The 24,386-nt window shown below is 39.2% G+C and overlaps 1 protein-coding gene across 3 annotated transcripts in view; it reads left to right on the plus strand.

Moving 5' to 3' along the window:
- The window catches only part of phf24 (PHD finger protein 24), a 32,062-nt gene extending 15,916 nt beyond the window's left edge, over positions 1-16,146 (plus strand). For 2 of the 3 annotated variants that reach the window (XM_061747397.1, XM_061747398.1), the window contains 7 exons: positions 19-204; positions 4,841-4,919; positions 5,333-5,535; positions 7,034-7,200; positions 11,341-11,373; positions 13,691-13,768; positions 14,836-16,146. In XM_061747397.1, the coding sequence (XP_061603381.1) occupies positions 19-204; positions 4,841-4,919; positions 5,333-5,535; positions 7,034-7,200; positions 11,341-11,373; positions 13,691-13,768; positions 14,836-14,932 (843 nt within the window). In that variant the 3' untranslated portion in view covers positions 14,933-16,146. The remainder of the gene's footprint in view (positions 1-18; positions 205-4,840; positions 4,920-5,332; positions 5,536-7,033; positions 7,201-11,340; positions 11,374-13,690; positions 13,769-14,835) is intronic. The other variant, XM_061747399.1, reaches the window with a different exon arrangement.
- The last annotated feature ends 8,240 nt before the right edge of the window (positions 16,147-24,386 follow it).

Raw genomic sequence — 24,386 nt, forward strand, 5'->3', positions numbered from 1 at the left:
ATTTCTCTTCACCTTCAGCCACCAAGTGATGAGATGTGTGACGTATGTGAGGTCTGGACCGCCGACGACCTTTACCCGTGCAGGATCTGCACTCGAGTCTTCCATGACGGCTGCCTGAGGGAGTTGGGCTACCTGCGCGCTGAAGCCTTGCAGGAGATGAGAGACACAGCTCACACAGTTACCGGCTGGAGTTGCTACTATTGTGTAAGCACTGTCATTTGTTGTTTCAAAAGAACGCAAGGACACTAAGAATGCATGGAATTGATTTAAAGTGTATTCTTTGTGTCCTTCCCGACCGTCCCAGGACAAGGACTTTATGCAATATGGAACGGGCCTGTGGATTCATGAAACAATCTAAAATATGATGTCAGCAAAAATCCTTGCTCTGTAATATGTCTAGCCAACATGCAGCATGCTGTAGTGCACATCTGTGTGATATCTATGTAAAAAAAAAAAAAGCGGACAAATGACTGTATACAGTATATATTCAAAATTTCAAAGTGGTGAGAATAAGAGGACTTTAATTCCAAAATATCAAAACTAGGGGGGTTGTTTAACCACGGACAGAATGTTTAGCTTGATGACTGTTGCCATGCAACATACTGTACAGATATATTTCAATAGTTCATATGAGTTCGAAAGAAGAATTAGTTCATGTTTGGGCCCTTGGAATTTAAATGTATTTGTTAAGCAATGAATGGTTTCAAAATCTAAAATACCTTTTATATTTACAGTTTGCAGTAGATGATAAAACAAATTCATGTTGATTATCTGATTCTGTGTATAAATAATTCATAAATTCGTTCATAATTCTGGATCTTAGGAGGTTATAGTGTTTAAACTTAGGGCACCAAAGGCTGTTATGACTTGAAAGTTTGAATTCACTATTAAGTTGATTATATTTGCCAAATTAGTTCTTGCTTTCTGTTTTCACAAGTGAGTCAGTGTTGAATTGTGTTCTGTTTTTACCATCAGCAAGAGTGTTCATTACAAAACAGTCGCTGAAAAGGGATGATTAAAACGCCACACTCCAAATTCAGAGGTTTTTGTTGAAGCTGTTTTGACTAGTCATCCATGTAATTAGATATAATTACATTGTTGCAATAAATGGTGCACTTGCATGTACATTTGTCAATTCTATTTAATAGCATATAATAGACTGTAACTCTTTTAACTTGTTTTATTTACAAATTATGATGTAGTGGTGAAGTGATGAAATTGCTCCACTCCTATCGTGTACTGGAGGTTGCGGTACTGGTTATTCCAAAGTAAGGGTCACACAAGATTAGTTGTTTCCCCACAAAGCTTCATCTGCTGGGTCACTATCACACTTGACCCTAATATCTACAATCACACTGAATGGTGACAAGTTCAATGTACCACGCCATCAAAATAAAAAAATTTTCTACTGTTTTATGCATAACATAGATCAGAATGAAATAGACGTGCCATGGTTTAAGTTTGACATCGATGTGGTTTGTCGATTGAATGCAAAAGGCAATGAATGGCATAAGGTTTGCAAAACGACCAGATGTGTATGTGACGTAGATACATAGTTACTAATTATTGGTTGGTATCCACTTTGTGGTTTGTACCCTCCCACTCAACTCAGCTGAACGCCAGTATGGCATTTCTCAGTATTAAGCGAGCGAGTCGAGGCTACTGCCAAGCCACACAAATACAGTCTATAAAGTATGCAGTACATAGGTTGTGTTTTCCAACAATACTTAACTACATATACAATTTAATAATTTAACTGTGAATGAAATAGCGCGGCACGATGAAAGACTGGTTAGCACATCCGCCTCACAGTTCTGAGGACCCGGGTTCAAATCCCGGCCCCGCCTGTGTGGAGTTTGCATGTTCTCCCCGTGCCTGTGTGGGTTTTCTCTGGGTACTCCGGTTTCCTCCCACATCCCAAAAACATGCATGGTAGGTTGATTGGAGATTCTAAAAATTGCCCTTAGGTGTGAATGTGAGTGTGAATGGTTGTTTGTTTATATGTGCCCTGCGATTGGCTGGCGTCCAGTTCGAGTGTACCCAGCCTCTCGCCCGAAGATAGCTGGGATAGGCTCCAGCACACCCGCGACCCTCGTGAGGATAAGCGGAACGGAAGATGGATGGATGAAATAGCGAAGCTTGCAGTCATTGCCGCCAAACTGTGTGCGCGCTATGAATGTCATGCGCTAGTTCTGTTCAAGTGAATGGGAACGCAGGACACAATGATAGTTAGACCCCACAATTGAAGGATCCAAACGCTACGTTACTACAAATGCTTGGCTGCCACTATATAGTGATATTGCCAAGGACCAGTCAGGGCAAAGCGGTTTTCCTTATTTAAATTAAAAATAAACATGATCCAATAAGAGCAAAGCTTATTAACATATTGAATATTTGTGAGAAATCCCACAGTCTCAATTGATAGGTGTAAAAGATCAAATGGAATAGCTTAAAAAAGGGGATCCTGGGCATTTTCAAACCAAATTAGCTTGCAAATCCAATAAAAGGACATCAAACATTATGAATAAGATAAAATAAAATGACCTTTAATCAATTCCTTAACCCACTCCTTAACTTGGTCTTTAATAAATCCTATGACACGCCTCTTCAAAGTTTTGTGGAAATATGATGTGCAATTATTTTAACCGATGTTAGTCAAAACATTAAATATTTAATAATGTCATTAATATTTAATAATACTGTATTGGATATATGGCCTTTGTTAGAATAATAAAAAATTGTGCTACTGCGAGTTCAGAGCCATATTCTCCTTTTAATTGCCACATACTAGTATTCAAACCAGACAGAAAGCCCTTTGTATTTGGCATACCTAAATAACATTGGAATATTGAATAAACAACGATATTGGCACCTATCTGTGAAGGGTTCTCACTGCTAAATGCCTGTACTGAAGGTACGGGTTCAATACTATGACTTCTAATCCATTTGAAAAGTATGCATGCAGCATGTGTCATTGCAGCTTATGAAATCAAAGGCCATGAGCTTTGAAAGTAAAGTTCTGAAGGACTTTCCATTCTATTTTTGAGCAATAAAACATATTCAGCCTGTATGCAGAAAGCAGTGCCTTTGCTGATCATGCCCCTGCTAGAAAAATATAGTCTGTTTCAATTCCTGCAAGAGGCCGAAGAGTGTTTTTGCTCAAGAACCCTTCACTGTGAAGTAGAGACTTTGCTGTGGTCCATCAGCGCTGGGAAATTAAACCAAATGCTAAACAGACTCAGAGAGGCAGTTTAGGGGGGCTTTCAGCCACTCTGCGAAAAGACCCTGAATGGTCCTCTGTCTTTTGTTGAATACTTCACTGGGAGAGGAATGCAGACATTGCTGTCTCAGTGAGAAAGAGTGAGGAAAGAAAGTGTATACATTTTATTTATACACACACACACACACGCACACACACACACACACACACACATATATATATATATATATATATATATATATATATATATATATATATATATATATTTTTTTTTTTTTTTTTTTTTCCCGTAGCATTTATTCCTTTGGATTGGCTTTCCTTGAACGTGAATTTACATTAAGGTCTCAAGGCAGACATTTGGATGAATGCCAGCCATTAAGAAAGGGAAGGGTTTATCATCATCATCCTTCTCACTCTTCCTAAGGCTATGGGCTGAGAACTATCATGTCCCAATTCTGGGCCTTTAACCTTCAGCCTTCAGAGGGACCCAGGCTACGCTAAGGAGAGGTTCTCTGAACTTCAAAGTTACCTGCGAAAGCAAGCTGTCAATGCTTGTGAATGGGACAGTCTCGGAGAAGGTTTAAGATTCTACGAAGGTTAAAATGGCATGCATGAGATGCTCAAATGAGTAAAAAATAATTAACATTTGTGATGCCATATTTTGCAATTACGTTCAAAATATGGCAAGTCATGAAAGATGGTAGCAATGCATCCTGACTAAAATGGGAAAAGAAGATCACATTGGTCTTCAAATGTAGCCACAGTAGCCACTAAATACAGACAGCCGCTTTTAGGCAAAGGTTAAGGTCATTTTTAGCATTTTGACCAAACGTAAAAATGAATGTTACTGCATTGTGGAATCAGAATTGGATGTCTAAAATGGATGACTATTTTTTTGCAGAGCTCCCATTGTTGCAATTCAGTCATTATTCAAACACTACTATAAAGTGCAAGGTTCCACAAGGGTTAATTCCAGGCACACTGCCTTTTAATTGATATGTGGCATTGTGGCAACTGATTCCTTGCAACTGCCTGAAAGAGCTCAACCGCTTAAAATATCAAGAATTTGCCTGGAGCTGGTATGCCGAAAGCATTAGAATGACCGTACACTTGTCCCACAATTTAAGGCTAATGGAGGTTACATTACCAATTATTTTCTTCAAGTTGAAAATACAGCTCAAGTAGTGCATTCATTACTCTCTGTGACATGTTTATTTGCTGCTGCCTAACCCCTTTTCCGTCCACTCTTCTGAATAACGTCACATATACTTGATTTAGAGCTCAAGTAGAGAATTAAATCACAAGGCGAGACCACATTACACCTTGTTCATTTGTCTTTATATTGGCTTTTTTAAGTGCTTAATATCTGACACCCTTGCCGTGCATGAAACGGTTTTCAGTTCCTGAGCTACTTCCTGAGCAGCCGATGCAAAAGATTTTGATGTCTAAATATAACTTACATCTCTTTTTTTCCCTCTGTATTATTAGTCATTGTCTTATTATAATCATGTTTTGAGTGATGTGTAAAGTGTTTTTAATTGCTATGAGCTATAAAAAAAACTGCCCCAATTTGCCAATTAACCACAAAAATAATCCTACCTGCCTCTCTTATTCTTGCAGGATAATTTGAACCTACTGCTTACAGAGGAAGAAATGTACAGCCTTTTGGAGACCTTTAAGCAGTGTAAGATCATTCCAGGTGAGTTCCTGAATAACACTGAAAAAACTGCTCATATGGCATGTGACAACCTATTTATAGGGGTGGTGTTAGTTGTATCCACACTTTTTTTTTTTTTTTTTAAATTAGAAGACTAATGGATCCGAATTTTAATCACTTTTAGGGGAATGAGGAAGATTTATCTTAAAATGGTATTTACCGCTAGAATTTATGTTTATTTTATTTAAAAAAAAATTTTTTTACAGTCAAACAGTGACATTAATTGCTCTCAGTCTCATTATTCTTAAAGATCTGTAGTATTCTTCTTTGGACCAGTGGGGGAGGTTTTTCCTTTGTCTAAAAAGTGTCACTGCAAGTTCATTATAATTGGAGAAATGCGCTCAGTGACTAATAAAAGTGTACATTATGTGATTAATTGTGCCTTGTCGCTGTAGAGTCGTGCCTGGTGTCAGACGAGTTGCTGCAGTACCACCACTTTGTATCCAAGCAGCAGTTCGATAAGGACCTGACCGATGAGCAGGAGGAAGAAGTCCTTGCCCAGTTTGCAACCCTGGACCCTGAGAAGAAGGGTCACATTGAGTGGTCGGACTTTCTCTACTTTGAATCATTGGCAGTTTTGAGAAAGTTTCGCACCGAGGTAAAAAGAGAATGGAGTCCATTTAGGATTTGGTAATTTGATATTAAAGGTTACTTGTTAGCAGTGTTCCGCTCAATTCTTAACAACTATACGGAACCTTTCAACAGTGAAGCTGTCATCCATTATAAATTTTTATGTTACGTTTAGTGCTACACCAACCACAATCTTCAACCAATCTACCACAAACTGTCAAAGAAAAGTATTAAAGCAATAGAACCGATTTTAAAGAAATTCTATTAAAATAAAAACACTTCACTTCTAGGCGGCACGGTGGACGACTGGTTAGAGCGTCTGCCTCACAGTTCTGAGGAGCGGGGTTCAATCCCCGGCCCCGCCTGTGTGGAGTTTGCATGTTCTCCCCGTGCCTGCGTGGGTTTTCTCCGGGCACTCCGGTTTCCTCCCACATCCCAAAAACATGCATGGTAGGTGAATTGACAACTCTGAATTGCCCGTAGGTGTGAGTGTGAATGGTTGTTTGTTTGTATGTGCCCTGCCATTGGCTGGCAACCAGTTCAGGGTGTACCCCGCCTCCTGCCCGATGATAGCTGGAATAGGCTCCAGCACGCCCGCGACCCTAGTGAGGAGAAGCGGCTCAGAAAATGGATGGATGGCACTTCACTTCTAAAACATTGATTGTTTGTGAGGACCATGCAATGTCCAATGTCACTGCGAAATTGGACACCTTTTTTCAGACGGCACAAGGGTTCCTCATGTTATTTTGCCAAACAGTCTAGCGCTCACCAAAACAGTTTAGACCGTCTTACAATAACATTAGCATATTCAAAACAACAACAGTGAAGTTGGAGGCAAGAGCGGTGTGATTGTGATGTGAAAGGCTCCAAAAACAGATTTAATCCAACATTTCAGGATGTCAAGGCAGGGATTTGGGTGCATTTGTCAATGCCTTTCGTTAAGACTTTCATGGAGAGCGATGTAGATGTCAGGTGAAATGTGACATGCCAATCAGACTGTGGTCACATTGAAGAATATCAGGTATGTATCCAGTTTAGGGCTACAGATGAATGTGACCCATTTCAGAGAAAAATGCTCTGCTGAGACTGATGTGAAAAATAAAGGGGAAAAAAAAGAAAAAAAAAAACTCCTATCAAGTTTATTTGTCTTAAGGCTTTTAATTGGGGCATTTGCATTGGCGTCTATTAGAGGAACACTGTTTGAGGAAATAAAATTAATTGAAGTCATTGAGGTGGTGAATCCAATCCAAGTGGTGAATCCAATCCATCTCAGTGACTGTAGGTGTGAGATGTGATGTGTCTGGTGGAATGTGTCTGGAATTTTGTCCATTGATTGACTGGAAGTCGGCTTGGGTAAGCTCCAGTTTACATACATTAGAAAAAGGATGGATATATGGAGGGATGGCTTTTTCTTGTTATTTTTAAATGGCTAGGAAATGCCCAAATGAGATGAGACTTCTGATTCTGCATGTGCATGCAGTAAGTCATTGCATTATCTTATTCTAGATATTATTTGCATCCCCTAGAATTCACTTGTGCGCCTGCTGACTACGAAGGAACGAGACACTGCTCGCTTAGTGTTCCTGGGTCTTGATTTGGATGAGGATGGCTTGATCACAAGAGCAGAATGTCGCCAGGCCCAGCAGTCCTGGTTCACCAAGCTCAGCAAAGACTCGCAGTCCTGCAATGTGAGGTGAGCGCACAAAATGAGAGGTATCACAAACAGACAGGATGTTTTAAATCATTCATTTTAAATGCTGACTTTGATTATTTCACCACAGCATTAGATAATTGTGTCCCTGTATGTCCAGAGATGACTACTTAATATGCTGTGTTCTTACCGTACTAAACATGAGCAAATTTTAACAAGCTGCGGTTATTGTTAAATGTTTTATTCATTCACAATTGGAACTGTTATTTAATCAATGCTTTTTGTGCTTAAATACTTTTGTCGCTTGCTTATAAAATACAAAAGCACAATCATTTCTGGAGAGTTAACACCGTGTAATAGTTGATGAGAAAACATCATCTCATTAACATTGTAATCACACCACACCAGTCTTGTGTGTACTCAATACATCGCAGCAAGGTCATGCCTCATGGAGATCACAGTTTTTATTAAACAGAACAAAAAGCTTGGCATTGCAGGCAGAAATGCTAAGTGCACCTATCACAAATTAAAATATTTACATATTATCCAGCTGAGCTTCCAAGATATTGAACAATAATATTCAGAAAAACAAGCAAGCATTTGATTTTTAACAACTCAAAATACCAAATCTTGTAATTAACCGATCTTTGACCTCATTTGGTTCATACACCATCTTAGGGAAGACGTTAAATTGACCTCAAATCATCAACTGCTCTGTAACATCAACGGACCTGTGTGAACATGATTGGACAATCTTAAATGCACACTAAAATTACCAGACATAGTGTATTTCAAGACTCACGTGTTGTTCATGTTAATTAGCTACATTGATTGATTCGCACAGTTGTTCCATACACTGCTTTAACGTTCAACAGCCATGTTTTCATGCAAATACATATTTCATAGAAATACATATTTTCAAGTGTTGTGTATCACTACAAAAATAATCTTGAGTTAAATATTTCCAACCTTCACTAATGCACTTGCATTATCGAAACTGTTGTGGTAGCCGCCTGCATGCCAGCTCGATTCAGTGTGACATTTTATAAATAGCCATTTATTATACAGATGAGACTACACACAGTGTTATACTTGAAACGGTGTGGTGGTCTTTGAGAGCTTCAATGTCTCATGGAATTGAAAGACATACGTAGCCATAACTGCATTTACACTTTTGGGACATCATCTACTACCATTTAAAATTTGAATCATTGTGAAGAGTTCACCCTTAATTAAAAAAAACAAAAAACAATAAGGATTATGAAGGATGCAGGCTGGTGCAAATGACTCAGCGTGACAAATCTCCCTAGACCTGAGTCCAAAGTCTTCGCTTTCGATTAAGCATGGCTCGTTTGTTTTTATGACCATCTGTGCAATTCCTCTATGAATTTAGACCGGGGGGGGCAAACTCTTTTTTTGTCTCGGGCCGCATTGTAGTTATGATTTCCTTCAGAGGGCCGTTAGAACAGTGAAACCATATAAATGTTTAATCACCACAACATATTACCATTACACAACAAATTGAGGGATAACTAGTTTTGAAATCAGAAGACAAGGATAATAGTTTGTTCAAGTTTTGTTTAAGGTACTGTAGAAGAAGGGTTGGGTAACAGAAAAATGCAACAGCTCAACATCATTGTTTATTATTATGACAATTTGGGATTTGGTTACAGATTTTAGCAAAAATCACGGAAGTTGACGAGCATGATTTGCTTTCGCGGGCCACATAAAATGATGTGGCGGGCCACATCTGGTCCCCGGGCCTTGAGTTTGACACCTATGGTTTAGACGATCACATGCTTCTACTTCATGAAAATGGTTCTACAAATATATACAAGGTTTTGCACTTCATCTACAGTACTGTACGTTTGATTTTGGATTTTCCAGCTACAATGACTATCACTGCAACAGTAGTGCACTGCAAAAACATGTCAAGCATGCTGCAATCATACTGCATAGAAAACAATATTTTAAAAAAACAAACAAAATTTTTATTTTTTTTTTCTCATAATTTCAAAGTGTGGCGGCACGGTGGGCGACTGGTTAGAGCGTCAGCCTCACAGTTCTGAGGACCCGGGTTCAATCCCCGGCCCCGCCTGTGTGGAGTTTGCATGTTCTCCCTGTGCCTGCATGGGTTTTCTCCGGGGATTCCGGTTTCCTCCCACATCCCAAAAACATGCATTAATTGAAGACTTTAAATTGCCCGTAGGTGTGACTGTGCGTGCGAATGGTTGTTTGTTTGTATGTGCCCTGCGATTGGCTGGCAACCAGTTCAGGGTGTATCCCGCCTCCTGCCCGATGATAGCTGGGATAGGCTCCAGCACGCCCTAGTGAGGAGAAGCGGCGCAGAAAATGGATGGATGGAATTTCAAAGTGATTAGTTGGGGTTAGGAAATATGCCGATGGACCCTCAAAACTCAAATAGTTTGGTAGTCGAACAACTTGAAATTCAGCCCTAAATGACAAGGCACATTGGACAAAGTATGCCTTCTTCAACTCTTTTTTTTTTTTTTGGCGTTTCTTATTTCATGAAAACTATTTGAAATCAGTGGGCAAAAAAACGGTAATGACAACAAAACCATACAGATGAGTTGTTAATGGTCAGCATCTCAAGTGTGAAGCATTCATTGAACAGTTTTTCCATGTATATATTTTAATGTTCAACAACCGTGTTTGCATGCAAAACACATTTTGTTAAACAAATATTTGTTCTCACTAGTATAACCATTGTGATTACAATATTTCCACCTTTAGCAATGCACTTATATTAAAAAAATTCAACATTTGTGATAGTGGTTTGGTTTCGACTTTTATATTTTAAATAGCAATTTGTTATACATATGAGACAATATAGCATAACGTACTTGAAACAGTCTGGTGGTCATTGTATAGAAATTATGACGAGGGATTTTCACAAAATAAGTATCCCAAAAATAAGTGATTGAAGGTTGTTGTTTTTTTTCTCATGATCTTTACATTACACGTTGTTCAAAATACTATGAATACAACAGGGAACAGTAGTAAAAGTAATATACAGTGACATGACAGTAAAAGTCTTAAACACACACGCACGCACTTTTTTAATCGTCCCCTTGGGTTAATTGTCATTGGGTCCCTTGAGAGGCACTATCAAGTTATTACCAATCAATCCAATTTGTATACTGTAATTCTTATCCTATTCAGGGTAACTAGGAGCCAGAGCCTATGCCAGCTGATTTATGGACTACACCCTGGACTGGTCGATAGTCAGTCACACAGCACATATAGAGACAGATAACCATTCACTCTCACATTCACACCGTCACTGAGTGGGAACTGAACCCTGCCTGCACTGAAGTAAGGCAAATGTACCACTTGACTACACAATCAGTTATTATTATTATTATTATTATTATTAGTAGTAGTAGTCGTAGTAGTAGTAGTAGTAGTGTGAAATTCTTATGAGAAAAGGCACATAAATGTGATGCAGTGTGTCATTAATGCACAATAACACCAAATGCAAAGAAATTGGACCAATAAGTCTGAACATAGTAGATTATAGAAAGTCTTTCGATGAGGCTGTTTTAAAACACATCATTCAGTACATAGCACATTACAACATAGGCTCCATTTATGAATAAGTTGACTGGATGAGACTTGGTAGTATGGGCACTGTAGCATTCATCCCTACTGTATTGATTCTTCATTCATTTGGCTCAAAGCGCTTTCAGGAAACATGCTCAATATTGTGCAATATGAACTCTGTATTTGTGACCGAAGACTGCACATTTGTCACATTGATACCCGAAGGGAGACGATACGACAGCAGTGCATATGTATGAGTATCACATCTGACAGTCTCTAATTGGTTGATACTCACTGTTAGCCGTTTTATTGCCTGTGTGTCAGTGGTGAAAAAAAAAAACAATGATGCATTATTTAAGTTCTAAAATGTATTCTATTATGTACAGTATTATCAACAACATATAAAATATTTACATTGCTGTTAAAAAGTATTCACTGTGAAGAAGGAACCTTTTAGATTATCTTTTGAAGGACTTGGAATCGATCCTTGGATAAAAATGCTTCCACTACTGAGACAAACGTGCATACGCTTCATCTCCATCTTCTAATGCCTTATTTCACATGTTACACCATTCCATCCCGCTCACCTGTTCGTCATGTGACATACCAACCGCACAGACTCATGGGATTCTGCGCTCCTATGAATTGCGGGTGAGTTTGACTCAGCACTGCACGGCTCATCTCCTTTTTATCACTTCAACACCCTAAGCACTCTCTGCAATACTTATCATGCATCCTCAGACAACCTATCCATTTAGACTTTTGACCAGCACGCTGCAATCAGCGACGCAAGCAGCCCCTGGAATGAAGTGAATGTGAGGCGTGTGAGCCCTTCACACGATGAGCTCTTCTTATACCGTACCCTACGTAAGATTTGCGGCTGGCCTCTAAACATGTGAATTAAAAGCCCCATCTATTAATAAAATGGATACATCTAAATTAGATTGAGCATGCGCACTCATTAGTTTTCCACATAACACTAAAGTGCAACCTAATTAAAGCTCAATAATGAGCAAATTGCAAAAACTAAATATTGCTATTGGCAGCTGTACTGCAGAGGCGCTATGTGATAGTGAAATTGAGTTTGTTTTTTTAAAGGTCAGACAATTCAGACTCACCCCCCCCCCCCCCAAAAAAAAAAAAAAATAATAGTGATGAATCATTCTGTAGATGTTGGAGACTTTGGCTACTCAGTGAAACGAAAGACAGATATCTTGTTGTGTTTATATAACCTGGTTAGACATAGTGAGAAAATATTTTGGACTTTGGAAACATAACATTAAATTAGTGGGCACAAGACAAAGAGAAAAAACAAGCCAGGTAAACACTTAACAGTGTTCTTGGCCAACAAAAGTCCCGACATATGACATCTTGACGTTATAAATACCACACGGCGTAAGAATAGGTCGTCACACGGCACAAAAGGCACGCTCAGTTGCCGCCGCATTTATTTGATTGTTTTATGCCTGGCCAAGAAGGGTTTTTCATCCAAGAATTGACCATAATTATTATTTTACTACTGCATTAGTGAAGATTTGTGATAGACTAAGGCATGTTCTGACTTACATACAAATGTGGGTTACATCTGGTTTAAAAATTAAAAACAGTTCCCTGGTTTAAAACAGTACTGACATAGGGACTTGGTAGATTACATTATCTTTTTTTCTGTAATTTTGACTTTAGCATAGGTTAGTGACATTTGCCGCATTCCGATACAGTATGTAAAAATTCAGGTTAGGCTGTCTTAAAAATAAGCCAGGTAGACACTTGACAGGGGGTTCTTGAATTAGGACATCCTGAACATACAAGTTAGAAGTTACTAATGGCGCACAGATTCAAGCCAATGTAAAATGAAAATAAAAATGTCACACCAAAGAGAAGTGTTAACAAGCCTGTCAAATTTGAATGAATAAAAAAAGATATCTTTATTGTCATTGTATAGGTACAATGAAATTTTAGCACAGCAATACTGCCTAAGATGAACAAAACTAAGTTTATGAAATCAGGCTTCAAAATGGTGAAAAATTGAGACATTCTTTCAGCTCTCAGACGCTGTGGACGTGTCCACAGAATGCGCTGAAAACACGCCCCGCTCATCTTTCCCTTGTCACTCAAATACTTTGCACAATATGTGCTCTGCAGTGTGATCCACAGGCTGCATAATGTGTGCCGCTGTGTTTAATAAACAGTTAACTTTTCCCTGAAGTGACTCTGTTATGTGGACCCACATACTGTATTACACAAAACCAAGTGAGGCGGTGACTTATTGGACGATGTCGATGCTGGTTCACAGGCTTGCAAACTATGACGCCAATGCGGTTCCGGGGGATAGCTAACTGCATGCTGTAGTGACAGAAACGGGCCAAGCTGTTATTACTAAGTAACTCAAAATTGCGATGATAGACACTGACGGATTGACGGTGCTTAGTACTGTAAAGGGGGAGAGCCGACTCATGCCAGAAAGCCCAAGTGTGTATTTGGTTTTAGCCACGCCCCAAAAAGACGGACAACTGAAATAATGACAAAGAGTTTAACAAGTTAGGACTAAATTGTTCTGGTCTTTGCACATGTTTTCAGCACTTATCTTCCAACATATTTGATTTATTTAGAAACAAATTACTAAAATCCCTTTGCACGTTGCAGTAGACTTTTTTTTTTTGTAGTACTGAGAACCTTGTAGAGGTTTCGAACTCAGTCTTTTATATGATCTAAAACAGATTTTAACATTACTAAGACTTATCCCAGCCTCAATTTGTGAGTTAACCAACATTGGTTACAAGTGAAGTATTTCCGGCATTAAATGAATCCTGGCCACAATAAAACAGCATTTACAGTTCACATGAAAGAATGTAGCAATTTATTTTTCCATCTCCTTGTTTCAGTACAAAACAATGCTCTGTTGACGGTGCTAATGTATAATCACTTTTCTGTGTGTGTTTTTGTGTCTTGTTTCTCTTCTGTGTACAAGTATAAGTCATGTTGGTCCCATTTGTGAAAGCAGCCCAACCAGCTCCAGCAGTGAACAGAGCAAGACTGATGACATTCGGTTTGTACTCTTTTAATTTGTGGACTTTGAAAAATATTTAATCATGCGTATAGAGATAAAGACAGTGTGTAAAACAGGATTACAAACACCAATTAGATCCAAAACAAGAGCTGAAGACAATTATGTTCTGTTTTGACAGATGTATTTCTATGATTTGAGGGGTGCATTATATCATGCTGAAATTGTTTCTGATATTTTTGCCCCTCTCATAAATCTATATAGCGTAGTAATACCAAAATATCATAAATGCCTTTCAGTGGGAAGCAACAAAGCTGTACGCTGTTTTGCAAGTTGTCAAGTTAAATATTCATTTGAGAACATTTTGACACAAAGTCAAAATCTAACTTTTTACCGGTAGCATATGACAAATCGCAAATGAAAAAGAAGGCAGATACGTCAAGATGATCTTAGGAAATTCTAAAAAAATTAAATAAAATAATAAAAAAAGATCATTAGCCAAAATAACTACTCCAAAATACAACTCAAACTGTCAAACTGATTTGTTTGTCTTCAATGGTTGTGATTGGCTATTTAAAAAAGGACTTATGGAGCAATTACACACCACTAAAATGGATTTCAAATAAAGATGTGATTGGGGTTCAAACTAAGCTTTAGCATTTGGACAATTGACATGGTTGTTATTATAACCATTATTTTTAATACTTGGATAAAAAGCCTTTGCAGTCAATGATTGCTAGAAATCAATCATTCATATTTTCTGAAGCTTCCTAAATTAAAGCTGACACATTTCAACACAGGCATGCTTCTACATATCAACAACAGTATTTTATTTCATATATGTACTGCAGTTGTGTGTAAATAACAACTCAGGACTCAAGTGACTCTAGAGATTATTTTAAGAACTCAAGTGTATGTGGAGATATTTTTAAGAATGGCAGATTCTGGAAACAATTAAGCCCTTTCAAGCCCTTTTAACATTTAGATTGATGCACTTTAATCCACTGTAATTGTGATTGCTGGCACAAGTAAAATGATCTGTAAATGATGGAGCATGTCATTGAGTAAAGTAGTGGCCCAATGCTTTTCATATTGTCTGTATTCAATAGGCCAATCTCATGGACGGATTTTCTAAGAGAGAGTTCCATCTATATCTTGGCCGCACGTCCCAATAGCTCGGCCATGCACATCCGTCTTCCCCTATAGTCCAGGAACCTGCGCCACACCCGGTAGAAAAAGTGAGAGGCGGAGGGAGAGAGGATGTACCTCAGTGTCTACGGGGTGATGAGCAAAATATGACGACACCGTGAAGAAGGCGGCTGGATAAAGCAGAAGGGACAGCAGTTGAAGCATCTGGCCCCCTCAGTGTGATACTGAAGCCAAAAAAAAAAAACAACAACAACAAGAAGACAAACAACATGAATGCTGACTGGTGTGTATTGAGTGACAGCAGGAGGGAAGGATGAGGAAGGAAGTCAGTCAGAGAGGTTTTGAAAACCTAGAGTGTTGAAGAAGTAAAAGCACATAAACTGTTTGCCTGCTCGCGCCTTTTAAATGACAAACACTAGACTCAATGGCCCTCCGGCTAGAACTAACCTCTCTGTGCGGGTACATTACTTTGACAGGCTGTTACTCTTCAAGCATTAATTCCTTTGGGCCTCATTATGTCTTTATGAGAGTTTCTTGCTACTGTAATGGCATTGTGTTTGCTATCACGTTGTTAACCACTCTACACAGAGGCATCAGTTTTTGGCACACTTTCATTGCGGATGGGCATCTGTGAGGACATGAAACTTGCAGGCAAGAAAACATCTATCAAACAGAAATATATGTAATAGAGCTGCTATACAAACTAGTCTAATTTATTATAAATGCATTACAAGTCTTATATTTATTCATGTATCCTCAGATGTACACTGTTTTATCTTCACTCTAATCCATATATATTTGTTTTTCCAATTTATTTGAATAAGGATCTGACCCAGTTTGTGACATGTATATATTGCCAATAATTACACTTGTTCTTGTTGTGCTGAGAGCAATATTTTGACAAGGTGATAACATCTTCCATGAATTGTGCCACTAGAGTGCAAGAAGGTGTTGAACAACTGTGACATAGCCCCATTGAGACATTTATGATAATATGTACTGGGGCTGTTAATATGGAAAATGTGGTAGTGAACCGGGAAATCCCACAAATGTTCAACTTTCTCTGAAAGTTTAAATGCACACAAGATTGCTATAACAATGACTGAGCGAAGAGCATAACAACTATAAGAGCTTCATATGTGTGTGTACGCCATGTAATTAAGTTTTAAAGCTACGTCTGCTTTGTGAGTTAATTATGATTGACATGAAACATGATCGTGTGAGGGATGTCACAGTGCTAAAATAAATGCATGGCATTTACTCTCCTGGAAGGTCTAGTGTCTTTTGTCTTTTCTCCATTTTCATTAATAAAATACTGTACAGGATACAAGGGCATGGAGCGCAGAGTTTAAAATGAATATCATGTCATAATTTCAAGTCAAAAAGCCAATTTAACTAATTGCATTTTTTAAGAGCAAATGTTTCACAAGTCTGATGAGTTAATAAAGGATTAGTCTGCGTCTGAGAGACAGTAATTGAGGGATATGAAACATATCAATGCTCTAATAAAATAAATAAGCAGAGGGATTTTTTTAATTACATTCATTATCTTTGTACCTATGGGACAACTGGCTGACTGCATGTGCTGCAAATACTAGAATGGCTGGAAACGGCTGAAGGATGGATCACAGATAAGACTCAACAAACAATGAGCAATCAGTATGATTTATTGAACCAAAAGTGTATGCGAACATTAAGTACAAATAGCAAATAGAGAGCCAAAAACGATGATGACTAAAAGAGTGTACCGAGAGAACAACTATATAGAATTAACAAAAAAATAATAATACTAATTAAAATAAGGTTGACAAAGCCACAGCAGAAGGAATGCATGAGTACTACTAAGAAAAAAACAAAGTTTGTGGAAAAGGTCGCACATGTACCTAGAAAGAACCATAGTTAAATTTTAGTACCGGCACAGATAAATCTAGCCAAAGAAATTCTCTTTTTCTCATTTGAGTCACAAATATTTCCGGCCACCCCACAATGCACAATGACTTATTACATCAATCTCCATAAACCAGAAAGTAGCATGCTGACTAAAGCGGTGTGTAACGCATACCGATTACGAACAAAAACATTAGGGTGTGCTTACTGCTGGTAGTGGATGGTGTCTTTCAGATGCCCATTAACCAATTAATTTCCACTGACAATTAATTGCAAGTCTCCGCCCTGAAACCAGATGTCTATGGTGTGTGTGAATAGAAGCTCAGTCATCCAGATGTGATGGAAGGGTCCTCTCCCTCCCCTCCCCCGCTTTTCTATTCAGCCACACCCTACAATTGCTGATTGTCAGTAGGTGAGGCTAATCACCTCTAAGGCCCTTTATACAGGTATGTAGGTATGTGACCAACCATCAGCAGGTTGTGCCTCGCTCTCTCCTGACGCCACGTTTGTTTGTGTGTGGGTAATGCATCTAACTAATGTGTGATTATAATCGAGCTAATTGAGGGTACTGGATCCTTTCTTAGTGCTTTACAGCACCAAACGAGTGTGTGTGTGTGTGTGTGTGTGTGTGCGTGCGTGCGTGTGTGTGCCAATGTGCCATATCCTGCTGGGATAAATTGTTTGGTTGAATACTGTAGCTCACAGTTTCTTGGAGTGGGCAAATGTCAGCTTCTATGACCTCATTGCTGTGCAGCAAGGGAGTTTTTCTCCATTTTATAAATTGTTTGTGTAGATTGTTACCTTGTTGTTTTTATTGTTGATTTTGCTTATTTTTGAGTAAACCAAAGGAGCAAAGTTGTGATTGTGCAGCGCATAAATGTCACAACAGCTGGGCTGCCATAGGTTTAGCGGTAATGAGTCAGTGGGTGCGAATTCTCTCGTCTTTGTCTCATTTGCATGTTAAGGTTGCTGTGTATTTAACACTGTGTGCCTTTTTGTTTGCAGTGTTTGTGACCTCTCTTTCCCCATACCTGGTGGTGGTTGTTACCCCCTTTCCCTCATTCTGTCAGTCGTATATTTCCCTGACCGCACTGCCTCTTTTAGTTTTAGTAATCCTCCTGTAGTGATCCTTTTGAGTAAATCTTAATCAGTGATAATAAACCTTAAATTCAGAGATTTGTTTCTAAATGCATTATACATGTTTGAAGATAACTGCTGAAAATGTGAAAATCAGTTTTCCTGATTTTTTTTTTGGGGGGGGGGGGCGGGAGGGCATGGCTAAAACAGGGCCCAGTGACACAATTGGGGTAAGGCATGAGATCCCCCCCTCCCCCACTATATAAGAACTTTGCGCCTTTGTTTGCATTAGTGATTATCTGTCGCGATTGCGACATGGTGTTAGCTAGCTAGCTATGGCTACATTCCCAAAAGGCATCTTCCCTTTGGATACTCCGCTTGTGTGGCTTCTTTAGAGCAGCACGTTGTCGGCTATGAGTGCGCTCACATAATAAAAAGATGGAGGAGTGAGAATAATAAAAAGATGGAGGTGTGAGAAATGTGGGGGGAGCGTGGGAATACATTGAGGAGAAAGCATTGCCCCTCTTGAAGTGTGGAAGGGCATACACTATTGAGGTATACAGAATACCTACCCAAACATACTAGTATTGGTCAATATTAGTATTGGGTAAAGGTCCGGTAATTGACTTGGCCAGCCTAAGACCTTCCACATTTTCCCCCTGCTGAAGTCCTTTGTTGTGTTGGCAGTGTGTTTTGGTTCATTGTCTAGTTGCACGTTGAAGCTTCTCCCAATTAGTTTGGATGAATTTTTCTTTAAATTGCCAGACAAAATGGTTTGCCAACCTCCACATGGCAGTGGTGAAGGTATCACAATCCATTGTTCGAAGAAGGCTTCGAGAGAAGAAATATAAAGGCCATACCACAAGATGCAAACCAAGATGCAAAGAAGTACAGAGATGCGCCACAAAAGTTTTGAAACAAAGTTTTCTGGACAGATGAGACCGAGATCAACCTCTACCAAAGTGATGGAAAGGCCAGAGTATGGAGAAAGTACGGATGTGCTTATGACCCAAAACACACAAGCTCATCTGTGAATCATGGTGGAGGTAATGTCATTGGGCTTGCATGGCTGTTTTTGGAACGGACTCACTAGTCTGTACTTCTTTGCAAAATCCAATCTGGCCTTCCAATTCTTTTTGCTGATGAGTGGTTTGCATCTTGTGGTATGGCCTTTATATTTCTTCTCTCGAAGTCTTCTTCGAACAATGGATTGTGATACATTCACCATTGCCATGTGGAGGTTGGCAAACCATTTTGTCTGGCAATTTACAGAAAAATGCATCCAAAATAATTGGGAGAAGCTTCAATGTGCAACAAGACAATGAAACAAAACACACTACCAACACAACAAACGACTTCATCGGGGGGGAAAGTGGAAGGTCTCAGACTAGCCAAGTGTATCACCAGACCTTAACCCAATAGAGCATGCATTTTACCCACTGAGGAGCAGACTGAAGGGAGAAATCCCCAGAAACAAACAAGAACTCAAAGACGCTGCAGAAAAAGGCCTGGAAAAGCATTTAAAATGAAGAATGCAACAGTCTAGTGAAGTCAATGGGTCACAGGCTTGATGCAGTTTTTCCAAATAAGGGTTATGCCACCAAATATTAAATGTTATTTACTTTAACATAATTTAATCATGTTTGTTCCAATACTTTTGCTCACTTGAAAAATTGGCTTCAAACAATAGGTGCTCTGTCCTGAGTTCTTTAACACATCTAGCTGTAAATACCATGAAATGAAAGCTGGACTTCTGAACGTTTGTCTCATATTCATCTTTTGATCTGAAACCCAAATGTCTTCAGTATACAACAAAAACAAAGGAATTAACTTTGCCATTGCCTTTTGGAGGGGACTGTAGGATCAGTGTCACTTGAAATATACATGTAAATAAAAACTAAACAATAGAATTGGGCATTTGTACAGGTAGTGTAAATCCAGCATCTGTGTGAGGCAAATGGTTAAGAGTAGCCTTTCATTGTACCTAAAGCGAGAAGCAAGCACAGCTGTGGAATAATCCTTCACTCTGATCAGCATCACCTGCCAGCTGTGTTTGCCAATGCTAGTGCAGAAATGACATGCCTAAATGGCATCATGTTTAATTGTGTGCAGATTAGAGTATGTACAGACTACAAAATGATCACTGTAAATCCAAGCTTTCCTTTCCTTTTTGAGTAATTTTCATGAATTACAGAGGAAAAGGCGGCACGGTGGACGACTGGTTAGAGCGTCAGCCTCACAGTTCTGAGGACCCGGGTTCAATCCCCGGCCCCGCCTGTGTGGAGTTTGCATGTTCTCCCCGTGCCTGCGTGGGTTTTCTCCGGGTACTCCGGTTTCCTCCCACATCCCAAAAACATGCATGAATTGGAGACTCTAAATTGCCCGTAGGCATGACTGTGAGTGCGAATGGTTGTTTGTTCCTATGTGCCCTGCGATTGGCTGGCAACCAGTTCAGGGTGTACCCCGCCTCCTGCCCGATGACAGCTGGGATAGGCTCCAGCACGCCCGCGACCCTAGTGAGGAGAAGTGGCTCAGAAAATGGATGGATGGATGGATACAGAGGAAAAAAAAGTGATTAAAAGAAGACATTTATTTCTTATTCTCATTTGACTATTTAGCATTCCAGGCTACACTGAACTAATCAGTGCCTTAATTTCTGTGTTGTGTGGCTTGAGTGTGTGCGGCTGCTGTCATTGATGAGGGAGTAATAGTGCTAGGTTACAGGGGTGTCACACTTTTTTTTAACAAGGGCCACATCATAGTTATGGTTGGCCATAGGGGGCCGGTTATAATGGTGAAACTACATCAATGTTGAATTGCTAGGCAGGGGTGGACTTTGAAAATCATGGTTTGCGCCATACGTTGATTCTTAGGTTATGGTTTGGTTCACATAGGGTACAAAATGAAAGTAGTATGGTAATGCTGATCAGCAACAATTTGTAAACGATGTCGAGTCATTGAGCCAGTGTTACCAAACCTTTACTGCGCCAAGGCACCCATTTTATGTTAGAAAAATGTCACCGCACACCACCAAACAAAAATGTCACAAAAAGTAGAAATACTGAAATAATAATGAGCTTGCTTTACTCACAATTGTACTTACTCAGTGTGAAATCTGCGCTTGTTTCATTGAACAGAAAGCTGATATAATGGCAACAGGTGGATAGACAGGTTTATTCATCTGATGGAAGAGCATTTAATTGTTCTGCCTGTCACTACATGTCGCTAAGAAAGATAGATGAACGAAGACATATTTGTAATTAATGAATAATAATTTTCTGCCAAAGTAAGTGAAATCTCACGCCACACGTGTGCTACAACACCCTAGTTGGGAATCAGTTATATCTACAGCATAAAATCTTGATTTTTGAGCTAACATGATCGCCGGATTTCTGCTTTACTCCCATACAATAAAAGGTTTGCTCAAAACTTAACCCCAAAAAGTAAAATACCATATTATTGTGGTTGATTGAAAGCACCTGCCTGCCCTGATGCAGAGGGTCAGACAATAATCGAGACACAACAGTAAAAGTGAGATAAAAAGGAGCAAGAAAAAAATATTTAGATCATGTGTGGGAGGCAAAAGCATTTTGTCGAGGATGTTATGCAATTATTTCATAACACATTCAACGATGCTCTTCTTGACTGCTCTTTTTTTTTTGCATTAAATCCAGTCATTTGCAATGCCAGTAGAGCCTGGCTCTCGTGTGAAATACTTCCATATGGTTCATTTTGTCATTATCTGTCACATGTACAAATTTCCAATGGTTTTTATTCTAAAATGCCACGTCAGATTTGAATGAAACGTCTGACACTTAATTTTAATTTTTTATTTCTTTATTTTTTGCTGTACTCCAAGATGTTTTACAATTTCATGCATTATTCATTCACTCCTCAGTCACACCCTGGTGGTAGTAAGCTACTTGTGTGGGAATGTGGCTGCCATTCTCCACTTACAGCCCCTCCGACCACCACCAAACATCCAACCACATTCATTCGTAGGCAATGTGGGTTACAGTAAGTGTCACAACAACGACATGCGCTTGGGTGGGGAAACGAACCGGCGACCCTCCGGTTGCGGGGCTCTTCCTCTCTGCGCCACACCCCCTACATCTGTTAAGGACAGTTGTGTTTAACTTTTAAGCACAATACATGCATGTAATCTTTTGTAACTGTGCTCATAACAGAGATTTCTTTAAGTACAATGTTTATTTTAACTTTTATGGTCATTTTAATTGAATAACTATTTAAGTACTGTTTTTTATTTTCCTATATTTAAGTACGGCGTTAATGTTCAAATGGCATAATGTTACAGTATATGATATTTTGTAGATATTAAATACTCGAGCAATAAAACCTGTCTCTTTTGTGATGAACACTTTGGCCTGCTATGCTACTGTATTTTTCTGTTAGTCATGATGGTGGTACTTGAAGTATTTTTTGAGGTGGTACCTCTGTTTTACTGTATACCGCTTATCCTCATTAGGTTCGCCGGTGAGTTTGAGCCTATCCCAGCTGACTACTCTAGACTGGTCGCCAATCAATCACAGGACACATACAGACAAATAACTCTTCACACTCACATTCACACTTATGGACAATTTAGAGCAGGGGTTTCAAACCCATTTTCGTCACAGGCCACATTCTAGTTACGGTTTCCCTCCGAGGGCCGTTTTAATTGTGAAACCATATAGATGCTTAATCAGCTCTCATATTATTACACAACAAATTGATTGATACATAGTTTTGAATTCAGAAGTAAAGGACAATAATTTGTTTGACTATTGTTCAAGTTACTGTGAAAAGGGATTTGGAAATAAAATAATGAATGGCTATCATGAAGTTGATTGGTTAAAAGAGGGGAACAACTAAATGGACATCACAGATTAAACTAATTACAGCTTTAAGAAGTGACTGCCAAATACAACAATAAATAGTATATGTACCGGTATAAACCTTGAAAAACACCCAGCCAGCCAGTTTGGGATCATTTTTGTTGATAAATGTTGGAGCTCTAAGAACTCAGTCTTGTGTGTTTTGATCAGCCGAAAAAGCAAGGGCCAACTGTTTTTTTGTCTTTTTACAACATATCATTACTGTCACCAACCCTATATTTTTTAGAACCACCTCCACAAGCAAAAACATCACATTCAGTACAACCACTTGCCAGTTGCATGCTGTGTCTGTGGAGGCATTTATGGCAGCCTTCTAACAAGCTGACAATTAATCCTCGGATGACAAAACGCGGCACCTCTCGCGTAGAAGTACATCTTGCACAATACGGACTGGAATATGCAGTATGAGACTTTTTCATTTGGGCTGCTTCACACTAGATTGCATCTGAGTGGAAACAAACAACGTAAACCAGTTCTAACAAGGAATAAATGCTCTGAAGGAGAGGGGAAACATTTATGAACTGCCTGTAAATGTCATCTCCCGAGACATTCTAAGTAAAAGGGTCTCATTAAATGTACATTCATCTGTGGTTCAGTGAAGCCTAACCTTCTTCCCACCCCCTTTCACTGCCCTGCTGGACTTTTCTTTTAATTTAGGGCCTCATTATAAGTCAACGCCTCCGGTTGACCCTTGGATGTTGGACACCCGGGGAGGGGGGTTCATCAGTAGCTCCATCACATGTTAGTGTTGAGGGGGAAATTGGTGGTATGGTATATGATATGGAGCAAAAAGCAAACTTGTTGTTTTTTTTTGCTCAGTTATTACAGGCTCCTGATAAATTGGAGGGTGAGATCTGCGCCCAAATAAGACAGGCAAAACAACTTTTGACAATCAACAGTTACAGTATTTTATTATTTAACATTTCTGCCTTCCTCTCCAATATAGTGATACCTTGAGATATGAGTTTAATTTGTTCTGTGACCACGCTTGTAACTCACATCACTCATATCTCAAAACAGCTTTTCCCATTGAAATAAATGGAAATGCCATTAATCCGTTTCACCCCCCCCCCCAAAAAAAAAACCAACACAAACATTTTGTAAGCCTGAACCGCTCAGCTAAGCACGTCACCTCGGGTGGCCTGGATGGCCACCAGACTGACCTGAGGGGCGGACTTTGGAATTTTTTATATACTCTTGCACTACTGCGTTGCATCCCTGCTTCCCTGCACTTGGGTCCTCCATGTTTTTGCCTTGCCTTCCTCGACTTCGACCAAACCCCATACGTAACAATTTTTGGAAATGTTATTTTCCCCCGACGTTAGAACTGTTGCATTTGAAACTTCAGAAATGAAAGTATCACATTCATTTCATCATTGTTACTTCTTTAAAATAATTCGAGGTTTATATGGCGTTCTTACTAAAATCTGGCGACCTTTATGACAGTACTACTATTGTACACAGTATTTGTGATACTGTATCTGAAGCAATTCATGGGCTGGCACGGTTTTTTTTTGGGTTACTTGAAGTATGCTGCTATCTAGTGTCGAAAGTTTATATTACACGCAATTGCCATTCAGTATTTCTGAATCTCAAAACGCAAACGTTCAAAGTATTTGCGTGATAATGACGTGCGTGTTGGTGAGCACAGC

Source organism: Phyllopteryx taeniolatus, chromosome 15 (genome assembly GCF_024500385.1).
Source record: "Phyllopteryx taeniolatus isolate TA_2022b chromosome 15, UOR_Ptae_1.2, whole genome shotgun sequence".
In the NCBI taxonomy this organism is placed as follows: domain Eukaryota; kingdom Metazoa; phylum Chordata; class Actinopteri; order Syngnathiformes; family Syngnathidae; genus Phyllopteryx; species Phyllopteryx taeniolatus.